Genomic DNA, 16,225 nt, shown 5'->3' on the forward strand with positions numbered 1-16,225 from the left:
AAGACATTTTTAGGGTGTGTTGGGACAGCAGTTATATCCACCGGGTCTCCCACAGCCCACAGACGTGTGCACTAAGTGCTCTGTGCACGTGCTTCCGGACAGTCCCTCTGAGCCACTCAGGCTTCCAGGCCTGGCCTGTATGATGAATCCTAATGAGGCTTTGGGTTGCAGCCTTGAGGAATTACAGGCAGTCAGAGTAGAAAGAGCTAAAAACCTTTTGCTTCTTTCCATCCCTGTGTGTTTGTTGAACGCTTATCAAGTGCGGGGCCTGGGTGAGAGCCACGACGCTCCAACAAAACAGAGGCAGCTTCTTGCCCACTGGGGACGAGCAGTCTAGCTGATTAGAAGAGCTCATTTTTGTAGTAAAAGCTTTAGGGCTTCCCAGGAATTCTTGGATTTTATTTTTGTTCCTCTTGAGACGCATGGGCTGTTTAGAGATGCATATTCAGGCATCTTTAAAGTGGTGGTTGCATCACTGGGCTGTCTTTATATTTTCCTTTTCACACTAAGTTTAAGATTGAAAAGAGGTCACTTTTTTTTTTTTTTAGCACTTGGGGTCACTGCTGGACAAAGGCTGTCTTTGCGTTTTTATTGATTCCTTGGTAGAGGCTGCTCTCCTGCTATTTCTTGGACTCAACCTCTCATCCCAAAAGGAACATCACTATTACTGACCAAAAAGAGGCTGACGGAGGCTTTGGCCAATTTGTCAATTTGTTACGAAATTAAACCTGTTCCCACATCAAAGCTGACTAAGAGCTTTTGGCAAGGACAAAGCACTGCAGCTACACCAAAACCTCAGCTTCACATGAACCTGCTGAACCAGGAGCCTCAACCAGGCAATTATTTGTTTGACAACATGCCTATGAAGAGGGGGGCAGTCTTCAGAAAATGTAACCTTATGTTATTGATCCACTTTTTAAGAGCTGTTTGGGGACGAGATACCATTTTCTTTCTGTCCCCTACAGCTTCCACATCTGCATGGTCATAATTGATGAACAAAATCATCACCTGCAGGTGCCTTGGGGAAAGGTTTAATTCTGTTTGGTAGGCAATGCTTCATGAGTGCGGCAGAAAATTGGAAAACAACATTTTTAGAGAAGAAAAATGTCAACAAGAACTGGAGGAAAACTAAGCATTTTCTGCTAAGTACCAGTTAAAGAAAACATTTAATTTTCCAGAAGACACCTTTTCTTGAACATCCCGTTAATGGTGCTTTGCTGAGGTGCCCAGTGGGTATTTGATGACCACTGACTATTACACTGGACTTCACCACACCCAGACATGCTGTTCATGCTTATAACAAAGACATCTGATCTATTTCCAGAAATTTCTTGAAGGAATACCTTAAAGAAACTTGAAGAAACCTTCAGATTTCTTGAAGAACCAGAGCTGAAGTGTACACTAACTTTAATTTTTTTTGGCTTACATTACATCCCTGTATCTTATTTATTTTATACTTGCTAGTTTGTACCTCTTAATGTAACTTTAATTTTAGAACACAAAGGATACATCCTGACAAAGGATTTTTGTCTTTTAATTGTGGATTTATTTGTAAGAAAGGACAAGAGTATAAACTCTCTGGAATTGGGACTGTTTCCGAACATGTTGGATAGTTGTCTAGTATTTAATCCCCAAAGAAAGATGTGCTTCCTCTGAGCTAATGGGTAGTGATGAATGTGTAGTGGGAAAGGTGGATGGGCTCCAGTGTACAGGCTGAGACTGGGCAGAGTAGAAAAAGTGCAGAAGGCATGGTTCTCTGTGACCGTCCTTGGGGTCTAGAATGCCTCTCTCTCTTGCTGTCACACTGCCTTGTTTGCTGGTGAAGTGGTCCACACAATGTTGAATCCCAGTACAATGCTATCGCTCAGCTCTCAGAGCTGCCTAGAACCCCACAGCAATGTACCTCCACCTCAGCTACTGGTACCCATGGCCCCGCAGGCCCAGGACACCAGTCTGGCCTTTTGACACATTGTGACATTAGTGACCACAACTTTCTCTCATTTTCTAGTCGCAGGAGAACCACTGTCTGCTCTTCAGCGCCACAGTCGGCTACCCCTTTTCTTAAGCGTAAATCCTTAAGTGCCAAGGTGATTGCCCAGTGCACATTAATAACCTCTGAGATATGTGTGTATACTTTCAAAATTTGCAAAATGTATTTTTGCAGTATTATCTCAAATCTTTGTAACTAGATTATCTCTGACCAATTCCCGTTTGTACATGAAAGTAGTGGAACTCACTCTGAGTTGATGTCTCTTTCAAAGAAAACTAGAAAATCTCAAAAGAACCCAGGACAGCAAGGTGAGAAATGAAATTAAACCCAGCCTGTCTAGTTAGTACCTGCAGAACACAGGGAGTAGTCACTTTGTATACAAGTCATTATAAATGATTTATTAGTTGGACAAACATTTGTAGGCATTCCATAAATATTTGTTTAATGAATTGTCAAATGCATTAGTTACATTACATGTTAGGCACTGTGGGATATTATAGTGGCGAACAAGACATAATTTCGTCCTTCAAGGAGCCAATCATTTGATGGTGTGGCTGGCAGCAGTGTAGATAAGTAGACAGGCATTGTGAGAATCATTAATTTTAGAGAGTACTCACTATGTCCCAGCTCCGCTAAACTCTCTGCATGGATTTTATCAATCCATTGTTACCACAGCCTTACTAAATCAGTTATTATTATCATCTCCATTTTATGTATGAGAAAGCCCAGGCACAGAAAGGTTAAGAAACCGCCCCCAAGTTACACAGCTAACAAGTGGTAAGGTCAGAAATCAAGCCCAGGCAGTCTGACTCAGACCTTGCAGAGAAGTGGACGGCTTGGGGGAGGTAAAGTACAGAGATTTAAGATTGATTGGGAGAGCAAGAAGGAACCCACAAAGAAGCCAGGATTTCTGGCTCGAGCAATAGGGAAATTGATGCCCTTTCCTGAGCAAGGACCTATGGAAGGAGGAGCAGGTTGCTGGGAGGGTGTGGAGACATGAGGACTGCACTTTGGGACACGTTGAGTTTGAGGTGCCTGTTGAACATTCAGATGGATTTCCAAGCAAGCATATTAAGTTCTATTATACTTGGGGAAGCAATCCCAGCTAGAAATGTAGCTTTGGCTGTCGTCAGATAATGTTTTCTTTTCTTTCTACTTGATTGCTTGAAGCTTTGGTAAGGGGCTAGAGACTATCTACAGATGCGTTGGCTTTATTCTTTATGTTTGACTTGTTTTTAAAATTCAAATCTATGGTCATGACTTACTATATTCACTCCCCTTTTCCCTCCAAAAAAAAAAAAATATATATATCCATGGATATATAGATAGACATAGATAGAAAGAGATATGGAAATGGATATATACACCTAAACCAGGGAAAGGAGTTTCAAATATGAAGAAGACACAATCCCTGCCCCCAGAGCACCCGTTATCTCCTATTGAGGTGTAGAGAGAAGTGGCCGGGTCACACCCTATCCACTTGTCCCTGATTATGAATCCATTGTATTGTATTTTGGTCAGATCTCAGAAAGTGTGTCTCATGGCAGGTCTAGGAGTTCAATTTAAGGCCATCCAGAGCGACCTGACCCTCTCTGTTTGCAGACATAACTAAACACCATAAGAGGCTGATTTGACCCTGGGTGCATGGGTGGAAATGTGAATTCGGGTAACTTCAGGATTTCTGGTGTGAACAGGAGTAGACTGGGGTGGGGGTAGGTCATGGAAATCAGGGTGTCCGTGGGCTTCAGGGTGCAGTTCACTATGGCTGGGCTTCATTTACCCCACGTCAAGCTTTCTTTCCTGTGGGTCCTAAGCTGTCTCCAAAAGCTGGGATCTGACAAGTTTGCATTTGATTTTTTTTTGGCTGCCTAATGAACTGCCTCTGTAGTTCTAGCTGTGATGTCATTAGCATCTCATTGCCTTGGGCACCGACTCAGGAGAGAGATTCTTAAGCAGTCCCAGAATCCTACAGGAATGGTACCAATTTACTTCATAACAACTAATTCACCTTCATGACCTGTCAGTTTCCAGCAGCAGAGCATACCCTGCATGAGGATGGTCAGTCACTTTTATCATCCTCCTGTGCTCCTGAGTCTAGGTGGGTCAATATGTACATGCCTAAGGCCACAGGCACATCCACAAAGAGATTTTGAACACTGAGGATGCCAATAATCTCATAGCACAGTATTCTATTGGGGAAATTCATCCACTATGTGCTGTAGGATACAGATTTAGCCTAAAGCAAATGGCATTTATTTATAGCAAACTGTATTTGCAGAATGCTTTGCAGTTTTGGGGTTGTTAACGACATTCCAGGTTGGCTGTTCTTCTACTTGTAAGAAAGCTAAGTGTGATGAGGACCCCACAGCCTCCCCTGAGAGCAATAGGGTGAATTTTGCAAACGGGGCTGAGTGGGGGGGAGCACACTTGGGTATTCTTGGTCAGAAGTTACCTTTGTCAGTTATATTCTTTTAAGACCTTAATTGTAGCTTATTTTTGTCCAGAAACTGTGTATTTGTTGAAATAGATTAAGAAAAAGATAGTGTCTCAAATTACTAGAGCATTTCTACCCAGGATCTAGAGGGCAGAAGAGAGACAAAGTAAGAAAGGACTGTCATTGGAGTGGACATAGAAGAAGGTGGCCATTGAACCATAAGGAAATAAGGCAGAGACTCTTCCCTCCACTCTCCACACACAGACCTCGCCACCACCCACTCCAACACTGAGCTGGGGTTTAAAAGCAAATGTCAAAGCTCAGACTCTCCTGAAGCTTTTAGGTTTGAACTCTCTCACTCCCCACAGACACGTTGGTTATTGGTACTCTCTTTGGGCAAAGGGAGATTTATCTGGGCTTTCACCACTGGACTCCATCATTTTAAGGAGTATTTCCCGATCGTATCTTTAATGGCGCATGGAAAATGCATTTTCTTTTTGAAAAATCTCTCTCATACACACACATCTATTCTTCGCTGGAGCCTGAATAGATGGCTTTGGGGAGTTCGCTGCTCATTACTTCTGTGTAAATCTTGCTCCTCTCTAGACAGCTCCATCCTGCATGATGAGGGGACCAGAGGGGCAATTCGTCTTGGCCTCCAGCAGGGCCTGCTCTGTATGGGCCTGAATATTATCAGGAGAAGGAAAATACAGTTCTGATGAAAACAAGAGTTTGGTGGCCTCTCACCATCTTCCTCTGTAAACCCCTTCCTGTGCTTCTCTACGTCCTGATCTTACACCAATCCAGGGCTGAAAGATACTGAAGGGGATTAGTTGCATCTTGATTTTAATTGGGAAAACCAGAAGACGGAAGCAAGGGGAGCAGCCCCTCAAATGTTTACAGCGATTACAAGCCTTAATGATGCAGCGCTGGAGGGCAGGGAGGCTGTCACTCAGCTCGACTGCGTTTGGGGTTGCAGTGCCCTCTCCTGGCCCAATTTGTCTGTCAGATGGTGCACCCTAAGTGATGAATGGGCAGGGGTTGTATGTCTTATATACGGATATGTATGTAGGGTGTGGGGGTAGTTTCTGGGTGTTTGGGGAGTGAAGGTGAGAGAAAAGAAATCTGGTGGCATATTATTTCCCCCTTTAAGTAAACTATACTCCATGTGAAGGATATGGAGGGGGATATATATATATATATATTTTTTTTTCCGGTACGCGGGCCTCTCACTATTGTGGCCTCTCCCGTTGCAGAGCACAGGCTCCGGACGCGCAGGCTCAGCGCCCATGGCTCACGGGCTTAGTTGCTCCGCTGTATGTGGGATCTTCCCGGACCGGGGTACGAACCCGCGTCCCCTGCATCAGCAGGCGGACTCTCAACCACTGCGCCACCAGGGAAGCCTCTGGAGGGGGATTTTTATTTTTCCTTTAGAGTTTTATTTTCCCTTCCTTGTGTCTCTCACAATTATGTCTCTCACTCTATATTTTTCTCCTTAGGATAAGTTTTATGGATTTGTTTTACTCAGCTTTTTATTATTTGATTGAAAGGAAATTGTACCATGACTTTTTTTTTTTTTTTAAAGTAGCCAGGTGTTATTTTTCCGTAAGTTTATTTTCTGTGGTACCACAGTGGCCACACCGGATTGATCAGGCCTTTTCTTTCCTCTCACAGAAGCCATTTTAGAGCTGATATCACCATCTCGTGGTCATTTCATAGAAATGCTTCTCGCAGCCTCTTTGTTGAATACTTTCTCACCCAGGAGGTTGAGATGACATGTGGATGGATAATGAAATGCTTGTGAGGGTCAGGAGGGCCAGCAAGAGACCCTCCAGCTCCCCGGCAAGGCTTGCACAGTGAAATGTTTTGAATCTTATCTTAAAAAGAAGCATGGTGTCTTTACTGATTTTTTTTTTTTCATTTACTTTCTCTATGAACGAGGGCCTGTTTTTCTAGAAATCACATCATAGTTGCAAAGCTCTCACCCCACCCCTACTTATCACAGCCCAGTTCATACAGCCTGTTGAAGAAGATTGGAGGCCTGGCCAGGGGCTGGGTGAGGAGAGTCCTGCCAGGTCGTGGCCGCTTTACGAACCCTCCCAGTGGGGTTCACTGAGTTTCATGAGCCTGAATGTCAATCAAGATGTACACGTGGCTTGGAGTTGACTCTGGGGCTAGCTGGTGTGGGCTTCTGGACTTCCTATTGGAGGCCATCATTCATGGTTTTGGTGTGTGCTCTTATGCAGTTCTCTTATAACCTAGCAAGGGCTTGAGCTCAATCTTTGATCCGTTATTAAACAAAAGTCACGTGTGAAATTATATTCCATATTTATAGTTTCTAAGTGAGCCTTTGCCTTTGCACACAGAAGGAATCTGGTGTCAATGGAGCTGCTGGTAAAAATGTCTCATCTGCACAGTGATGATGCTCATGTGGGAAACAACAGTGCCGAAATGCCCCTGGACACTTCCAAACGATCTTACATTACACCGCGAACAAGGGGAGAATAACAGTGCTCCCTGAGCCCCATCAGAGGGAACTCTGCTATGAAGTCATATCTCACAATTACCTTCTAGAACCACTTTGCAAATCCTTCCAACCAGTTTCCCCAAAGATCTGGTCCCTCAAGCTCGGCACTCTTGATGAGCCTGAGAACCAGAAGGAACATTCTGTGTCTGCCTGTTGTTTCCAAAAGCCCAGCCATCTCCCTGAAATTGTTTCATGTTCGGGCATACAACTGTGCACAAAGGACCAGGGATCTCCTAAGGAACCCAAAGCTTTTTGTTAGCAGATTCTACTTCCATCTTTCTTTAGACTTAATAAATTAAATGAAAAATTATGAAGGCTTGGAAGAGAAATGTCAAGCAATGCTTTCTTCCATAGGGAAGAGCTCTTCTGGTAAGCATTTCCAATGTTTGTCACCAAAAATAAATCAAGAGCTTCCCCAAAAACCTTTTACTCATCAATCAAGGGCAACGTGGACCCATCTTTCAGGCTTTGTAGTGCAAATCTTTTTGAAAAAGTCAAACTTCCTTCTGTATCTTTAATACATTGATTAATAATGAAGCAGAGAAGTCCTGTTATTCCCTCTGACTTAACGGCTTTAGGATCAGACAAGACTGGATTTAAATTTCAGATCTTACTATATACTAGCTGTGTGATCTTGAGGCTCTTGGCCTCACTTTCCTTATCTATAAAATGGGTGTAATGATAGAACTCATGCGGAGAGTTGTTACAGGGGTTAAGGGAGATATTTAACAGATCTCACTTTCACTGTACAGACTTGATAAATCTTACTGATAGTTATGATTAAAACTGTGATGATGGTGCTTCAACATGCACTAGCCATTGTGTTTTGTGCTCTAAAAATAGTTGGCTCTTTATAACCAATGCTAGAGGTAGGTATTATGAATATCTTCATTTTTGGGTGAAGAAAATGATTCATAGAATAATCACTGCTATTATTGTTTGTATTATTGACGACAGCCATAAATCCAGCACAGATACAGCAGAAGCATCCGTCTGAAAGGATCCGTGGTGCCGATGATTCTCAGAAAGGAAGAAAACCTGGTCTCACGTTTGGAAGGGTCATTTCCAGCTGTGTGGGTTTCTGGGAGGATGGGTTCCCCACATTGAGTGGGATAACAGCATCACATTCTTACCCCCTCAGAGTCATTTTCTGACCTCTCAAGGACTTGAGTCTAGCACTCAGGGGCCACGAGGCCATGCAGGTCCCTGCTCTTTCACCTCCCTCACTGTTCCTTTTTATTTTGTGTCTGCCAGGCAACTCCCCATCCGACGAGTCAGAGGAGCGGGAAAGAGACCCCAAGGTGCTGACATTCCCAGAATACATTGCCAGCTTGTCAGAGTCTGGCACCAAGCGCATGGCGGCTGGAGTCCGCATGGAGTGCCAGGGCAAGGGACGGTGCCCCTCGTCCTGCCCCCTGTGTCATGTGACTTCCAGCCCCGACACCCCTGCCGAGCCAGTTCTGCTGGAGGTGACCAGAGCAGCCCCCATCTATGAACTGGTCACCAACAACCAGACGCAGAGGGTAAGAGGCCTGGGACTCGGGGTTCAAGGTGGCGTCAGCAGCAACAAAGGGCTTTCCAAATGGCCTGAGGGGGTGACAGGGTCAGCTGAGCTCAACGCTACAGTACGGAGAGTGAACCTTTTCATTTAACTACTCCAGCCACCTAATTTGCTTAGATTTGCATTTTTGCATATTAAATCAAATCAATGCATCTGCAACACCCATGGTGATGACTCAGGAGTTACCGCTTGGCATTTGTACAGGTCTTTGAGCAACGAGGGCTGGAAGGAGGAAGGGAGATAAGGGGGCATAGCAATCGCAGTCACCAAAGCTTCGTTCAGAAAGCCTCAGGGGGTGGTCGTGGGAGGGGACTCAGCAGTACCACCCCCTTGTTGGCCCGGCAGGTGGGCCCGCTCCCCTAACTGATCCAGGACTGGGTCAGCTAGGCTAGAAGGAGCACATTAGGTGCAGATCCCCAAGGGAAGGATCTGCCCACCTTAGTCTGGAGGGGGTTGGTTTTCTGCCCATCACTCTGACTCTTAAGAACAAAACTCCACGTCCATGCAGATCTTTCTGCCCTATATTATGCAGCTGGGTCACGACATTTCCCAGCCACTCCTCTTTTTCCTCTGCCCCTCCCTTTCCCAAGGTGCTAGCAGGAAATGAATGGACCCAAAAGGGTAAGCTAAATAAATGCAGCAGAGGCAGTGACTTACCTCATTTCCTAGCTCTCTGATCTTCTCAAGGACGTTAAGAACAGAGCGGGTCAAAACACAGACAACAACGACAATGACAAAAATAGAAAACACAAAAGCTCAGGGTGGGGGACTTCTGAGACTAGGCAGAGCCACTTTGGGGAAAAGATATAGTAGAGTCACAGCAGTGAGCTGCTTGCCTGCCTGAGAGGTGTGTCTCTCCAGGTGGGGTGATAATTGCTTTCTCTTTTCTCTTTCAAGGGACACCTGGTGCATCACAGTTTGTTTCATAGGTGATGCTCAAACCAACAGGAGGGATTTTGCATGTGTGTGTGTGTTTCTCTCTCCTCTCTGCCTCTGCTACAGATACTTCATTGAGTGTTTGAAAATAAGGTTTTTCACAGGAACAAAAAAGATAAGTTGTTCCTTTGGCCTGAAAATTTCTCTTCACTCTGTTAGAAGAGACTATGGGAAGAGAAGTGGGAGAGAAGAGACCACTGGAGGTGGGCTTGAAAGGATGAAGAGAAGGAGGGGCTTGTGTCACCATGGAAACCCCAAAACTGCAGTGCTTTTAATCCAATGCCCAGCCCTCCCCTTACATGTCCCACTCTGTCTTCTGTGAGCACCCAAGGCTGCTTCTCTGAGCACCCCAGGAGCTCCTGTGCACTTGCCTGGGAGCAGCAGAAATCAGGGAGCTCACGCATAGAACCATCCTATGGGACAGGGCATGCGAAGCTGCAGACAGGGAAGAGCTTGGCGGGAGAGGGGGGCCTGGAGCCCCTGCTTCCTGTCAGGCCAGTACCAGCAGAATGAGGAAGCTGAAGGAAGTTTTGTCTGTAGCATCGCCCCTTTCTGGATCCCCTGCTTGCCAGAGTTTAGCCCCTCTCTGTCTCCCTGCACTGGTCTTAGGAGAGTGGTTGAGAGATACCTCCCATCTGGCCATATTTTGAACCTTTAATTTCTAAACACACAGAAAGGTGGCCTGAGCAGGAGTTCAGTCACCATATCTTCTCTCTTCTTCCTTAGACATTGTCTGTGTCCTCCATTCCCTCCACTCCTCTGCTTTTCTTTCTAATTGTGCCCTTTCTACGAAGGAATAGAGATGAGGAGTGATGAAGCAAAGGACCAGTGGAGGGGAGCTAAGTCCTGGCATTAGTAACTCGCTGTGTTCCTATCCCTACCTGTCTGGTAGATCTTCAGGCCAGTTTTCCAACCTCTTGGCCTCACTGTCTTCCTTCTGTCGGACTAAATAATCTCCGATGCCATATTTCAGTCTAGTCTGTGATTGCAATTTAGAAACAAGTAGATCAAACCATATGACAAACCAGGTGTGTCAAACCCAACAAACTTGAAGTCACCACCTTCCACCCTAAAGTATACCTGCTTGTGCTTCCATTCAGTGAACGGCATTCTTTTCTACCAAGTTGCCCAAACTGGAGACCAAGGATGCTTCCTAGACCTTTCTTGTCCCTAACATCTAATCCATCATCTAGGGCCACAAATATCTCAAATCCGTCCTCTTTTTATTATACCCCCTGTCACAGCCTAACTATTTCAGTCATCTATTGTAATATCAGGCCACCATCTTCTTGTTACAGTACCTTCTTACTGGTTTCCCTGTTAGACCAGTCAGAGTCATCTGACTAATTAGTCTTAAGGCTGATATGAACTTCTGATCATATAGCAGCAAGGTAATTCAGTGGCTCTGCAGAATCTATTGAATAAATCTAAAGTCCTTAGCACATCATTACAAGGGCAGTTCACGCTCCGATTTTGTCTTCGCTTACATGGTTAGTCTGTACCCACTCTATACTTCATGCTTTATCCTCCAAAATTTAACTCCTTGTACCTCCTTAAACAAAACGCATTTTCTCCCATGCATCTGGCCCTTCAGACCTGCAACTCTTTCTCCCGGAAGTGCCTTTTCCCACATTACTGCCACTGGCAAACTCTTCACTGTTACTTCCAAGTTTCAGCTCAAACATGACTCTCCCTTACACTCGCAGGCCAACCCGATGTTCCTTCGTGTAGCTCCCACTGTATATGTGCATACATCTTTTAAAGCATGCATCACCTACTATCCTAGTGTTTATATAGTTGTTCACTCTCCTCTAGACTGTGAGAAACTTTCTCTTCTATGGAATCCCAGTGCCCAGCAGTGGTCACACATAGTTGGCATTCTGCAGAATGAATGAACGAAGTGATGAATAAATGGACAAATGAATGGATAGATGAACTTGGCTTGAAAGTTCAGCTCCTTGGACTTCCCTGGTGGCGCAGTGGTTAAGGATCCGCCTGCCAATGCAGGGGACAGGGGGTTTGAGCCCTGGCCCGGGAAGATCCCACATGCCTCGGAGCAACTAAGCCTGTGCTCCACAACTACTGAACCTGCGCTCTAGAGCCCACAAGCCACAACTACTGAGCCCGTGTGCCACAACTACTGAAGCCTGTGTGCCTAGAGCCTGTGCTTCACAACAAGAGAAGCCACCACGGTAAGAAGCCCACGCACAGCAAGGAAGAGTAGCCCCCACTCGCCACAACTAGAGAAAACCTACGCGCAGCAACGAAGACCCAATGCAGCCAAAAATAAAAATAAATAAATTTATATATTAAAAAAAAATTCAGCTGCTTTCCTTAGAGAAAAATAATAAAAATTGGAAAATTCGATTTCTTTTCTGGAATCAGGATTAAATCTAATAACAAACAAGGATTCCTATGGAATGCCTGGCACATTGTAGGTACTAAGAAAAATGTAGTTTTCCCTTCTCTTCCTTTCCCAAAGTGTTCCTTCTTGTTTCCTCTCTTGTACCCTCATCCTACCTACACAGTTACCTCTCGCCCAGGATTTAGAGAGTAGGAACTCTCAGCGAATGGTCTGAAATGGCATTTAGAATGTTTGTCATCATAGGTATTGTCATCAATAACTTTGGAAGGAAAATCTGATCAGGTTGCTCCCCTGTTTGAAACACTTTGATGGTTTCCTGTTGCTCCTAGAATGTGACACCCACCCCCACATGGTGTCCTAAGGACTTTGTAATCAGCCTGCCACCCTCTCACTTTCTTAGCATCTCTTTGCCCCTGTCCCCGCTCTGTCTCTTACAGCAAGATGAACTTTTTCTCAGGTGATTTTAGAAGTCAGGTTTCTTGCAGGCTAAAGTCTTCTTAATATTGGTTTTTCTACCTGGAATACTTCCCCAAGCTTTGTGACCGGATTACTCTTGACCTATCCCTCCAAGCTCATGGAGGCCTTCCCAAACTCCTCTGTGAAATTGGCCCCCTCCTTGTCCCTTCTGCCACCATTTCACCCTTTTCTGGAGCCCTTATCACAGTTCTGGTTATTTATATAACTTCTGTTTGTTTATTATTTAGCTGTAAGACTTAATGCAAGCAGGGGCCATATATATCTTATGCACTGTATCCTTAATGCTTAGGACAGGAAATCGTTCCTACAGGTACTTAGCCAATAATAGTTGATTGAAGACTGTAGGGCAGCAGCCATGATGTCTTCTTTATTCTGCTCATCTCAAAGGATGTCTGTTTTCCTAGTTAAAGAAAATACACCTTTTGATTTGAATTTGGTTTAGTCAGGTAAAGCATAAAGTGAGCACCTACTGTGAACTGGTATTCATCTTGGGAGCTGGTGGATACTATGTTAATCAAGAGAGCTTGATGTTTCCATCAAGCCTGAGATGTAAAATCCGTCCTGTTACCCATTTACTAACCTGTGACCGTGAGCAAGTTACCTAACCTTTTGGACTCTAAGTGTCCTCCACTGTGAATCATGATAACTGTCTAACATGGAGCTCAAATTAAAGTGTTACTGAACCAAACTCGGGTCTGCTCAGCCACGCACAGTAAAGCCAATCTACTGACACCAGATTGTGGTGAAGGAAAATGCAGCGTTTATTGTAAAGGTGCCAATACAAGGAGGACAGGTGGCTTGTGCTCTAAAACCCCAAACTCCCCAAAGGCTTTCAGGAAAACAATTTGAAAGCCCAGGTGAGGGAGAGGGGTTGCAGAGTGTGTGATCAACTTGTGCACAGTTCTCTGATTGGTTGATGGTGTGGTAACAGGCCAGTGTCGCAGGGGTCAACATTATCAGTCCTTAGGCTGCAGGAGGCATGAGGGCTACTTGCTCATGGTCATCAAGTAGTTAACATCTTCCATTTGCTCGGGGGGTTTCACATCTGTAAAACAACTCAGGAAATGTGCATCAGATACTATTATCTAGGCACTTCAGAGAGGAGCTAAAGCAGAGGTATGGGGGAAGGGTCTGCCCCCAGAAGGCTCCATAGGGTCTGCTCCCTTACAAAAGTGTTAGCATTTAAAGGGCTTTGTCTCCTTAGGTAGGTTTATTCCTAGGTATTTTATTCTGTTTGTTGCAATGGTAAATGAGAGTGTTTCCTTAATTTCTCTTTCAGATTTTTCATCATTAGTGTATAGGAATGCAAGAGATTTCTGTGCATTAATTTTATATCCTGCTACTTTACCAAATTCATTGACTAGCTCTAGTAGTTTTCTGGTAACATCTTTGGGATTCTCTATGTACAGTATCATATCATGTGCAAACAGTGACAGTTTTACTTCTTCTTTTCTGATTTGGATTCTTTTTATTTCTTTTTCTTCTCTGATTGCTGTGGTTAAACTTCCAAAACTATGTTGAATAATAGTGGTGAGAGTGTGCAACCTTTTCTTGTTCTTGATCTTAGTAGAAATGGATTCAGTTTTTCACCACTGAGAACGATGTTGGCTGTGGGTTTGTCATATACGGCCTTTATTATGTTGAGGTAAGTTCCCTCTATGCCTACTTTCTGGAGAGTTTTTACCATACATGGGTGTTGAATTTTGTTGAAAGCTTTTTCTGCAACTATTGAGATGATCATATGTTTTTTCTCCTTCAGTTTGTTAATATGGTGTATCACATTGATTGATTTGTGTATATTGAAGAATCCTTGCTTTCCTGGGATAAACCCCACTTGATCATGGTGTATGATCCTTTTAATGTGCTGTTGGATTCTGTTTGCTAGTATTTTGTTGAGGATTTTTGCATCTAGGTTCATCAGTGATATTGGTCTGTAGTTTTCTTTTTTTGTGACATCTTTGTCTGGTTTTGGTATCAAGGTGATGGTGGCCTTGTAGAATGATTTTGGGAGTGTTCCTCCCTCTGCTATATTTTGGAAGAGTTTGAGAAGGATGGGTGTTTGCTCTTCTAAATGTTTGATAGAATTTGCCTGTGAATCCGTCTGCTCCTGGGCTTTTGTTTGTTGGAGGATTTTTCATCACAGTCTCAATTTCAGTGCTTGTGATTGGTTTGTTTATATTTTCTATTTCTTCCTAGTTCAGTCTCGGGAAGTTGTGCTTTTCTAAGAATTTGTCCATTTCTTCCAGATTGTCCATTTTTATTGGCATATAGTTGCTTGTAGTAATCTCTCCTGAGCCTTTGTATTTCTGCAATGTCAGTTGTTACTTCTCCTTTGACAAAAGACCTATATGCAGAAAACTATAAGACACTGATGATGGAAATTAAAGATGATACAAACAGATGGAGAGATATACCATGTTCTTGGATTGGAAGAATCAACATTGTGAAAATGACTATACTACCCAAAGCAATCTGCAGATTCAGTGCAATCCCTATCAAACTACCAGTGGCATTTTTCATAGAACTAGAACAAAAAATTTCACAATTTGTATGGAAACACAAAAGACCCCGAATAGCCAAAGCAATCTTGAGAAAGAAAAATGGAGCTGGAGGAATCAGGCTCCCTGACTTCAGACTATACTACAAAGCTACAGTAATCAAGACAGTATGGTACTGGCACAAAAACAGAAAGATAGATCAATGGAACAGGATAGAAAGCCCTAGATAAACCCACATACATGTGGTCACCTTATCTTTGATAAAAGAGGCAAGAGTATACAATGGAGAAAAGACAGCCTCTTCAATAAATGGTGCTGGGAAAACTGGACAGCTACATGAAAAAGAATGAAATTAGAACACTCCCTAACACCATACACAAAAATAAACTCAAAATGGATTAAAGACCTAAATGTAAGGTCAGACACTATAAAACTCTTAGAGGAAAACATAGGCAGAACACTCTATGACATAAATCACAGCAAGATCCTTTTTGACCCACCTCCTAGAGAAATGGAAATAATAACAAAAATAAACAAATGGGACCTAATGAAACTTAAAAGCTTTTACACAGCAAAGGAAGCCATAAATGAGACAAAAAGACAACCCTCAGAATGGGAGAAAATATTTGCAAATGAAGCAACTGACAAAGGATTAATCTCCACAATTTATAAGCAGCTCATGCAGCTCAATAACAAAATAACAAACAATCCAATCCAAAAATGGGCAGAAGACCTAAATAGACATTTCTCCACAGAAGATATACAGATTGCCAATAAACACATGAAAGGATGCTCAACATCACTAATTATTAGAGAAATGCAAATCAAAACTCTGATGAGGTATCATCTCACACCAGTCAGAATGACCATCATCAAAAAATCTACAAACAATAAATGCTGGAGAGGGTGTGGAGAAAAGGGAACCCTCCTGCACTGCTGGTGGGAATGTAAATTGATACAGCCACTATGGAGAACAGTATGGAGATTCCTTAAAAAACTAAAAATAGAACTACCCTATGATCCAGCAATCCCACTACTGGGCATATACCCTGAGCAAACCATAATTCAAGAAGAGTCATGCACCACAATGTTCATTGCAGCTCTATTTACAATAGCCAAGACATGGAAGCAACCTAAGTGTCCATTGACAGATGAATGGGTAAAGAAGATGTGGCACATGTATACAATGGAATATTAGCCATAAAAAGAAAACGAAATTGAGTTATTTATAGTGAGGTGGATGGACCTAGAGACTGTCATACAGAGTGAAGTAAGTCAGAAAGAGAAAAACAAATACTGTATGCTAACACATATATATGGAATCTAAAATAAAAATTGGTTCTGATGAACCTAGGGGCAGGAGAGGAATAAAGATGCAGATGTAGAGAATGGACTTGAGGACATGGGGAGGGAGAAGGGTAAGCTGGGATGAAGTGA

The 16,225-nt window shown here is 43.4% G+C and overlaps 1 protein-coding gene across 1 annotated transcript in view; it reads left to right on the forward strand.

Moving 5' to 3' along the window:
• Nucleotides 1-16,225, forward strand: part of ASTN1 (astrotactin 1) — a 325,315-nt gene that overhangs the window by 278,049 nt on the left and 31,041 nt on the right. Inside the window, exon 17 of the mRNA XM_060142171.1 lies at nucleotides 8,206-8,474. Coding sequence (XP_059998154.1) covers nucleotides 8,206-8,474 — 269 coding nt within the window. The remainder of the gene's footprint in view (nucleotides 1-8,205; nucleotides 8,475-16,225) is intronic.

This window comes from Lagenorhynchus albirostris, chromosome 2 (assembly GCF_949774975.1).
Source record: "Lagenorhynchus albirostris chromosome 2, mLagAlb1.1, whole genome shotgun sequence".
In the NCBI taxonomy this organism is placed as follows: Eukaryota; Metazoa; Chordata; class Mammalia; order Artiodactyla; family Delphinidae; genus Lagenorhynchus; species Lagenorhynchus albirostris.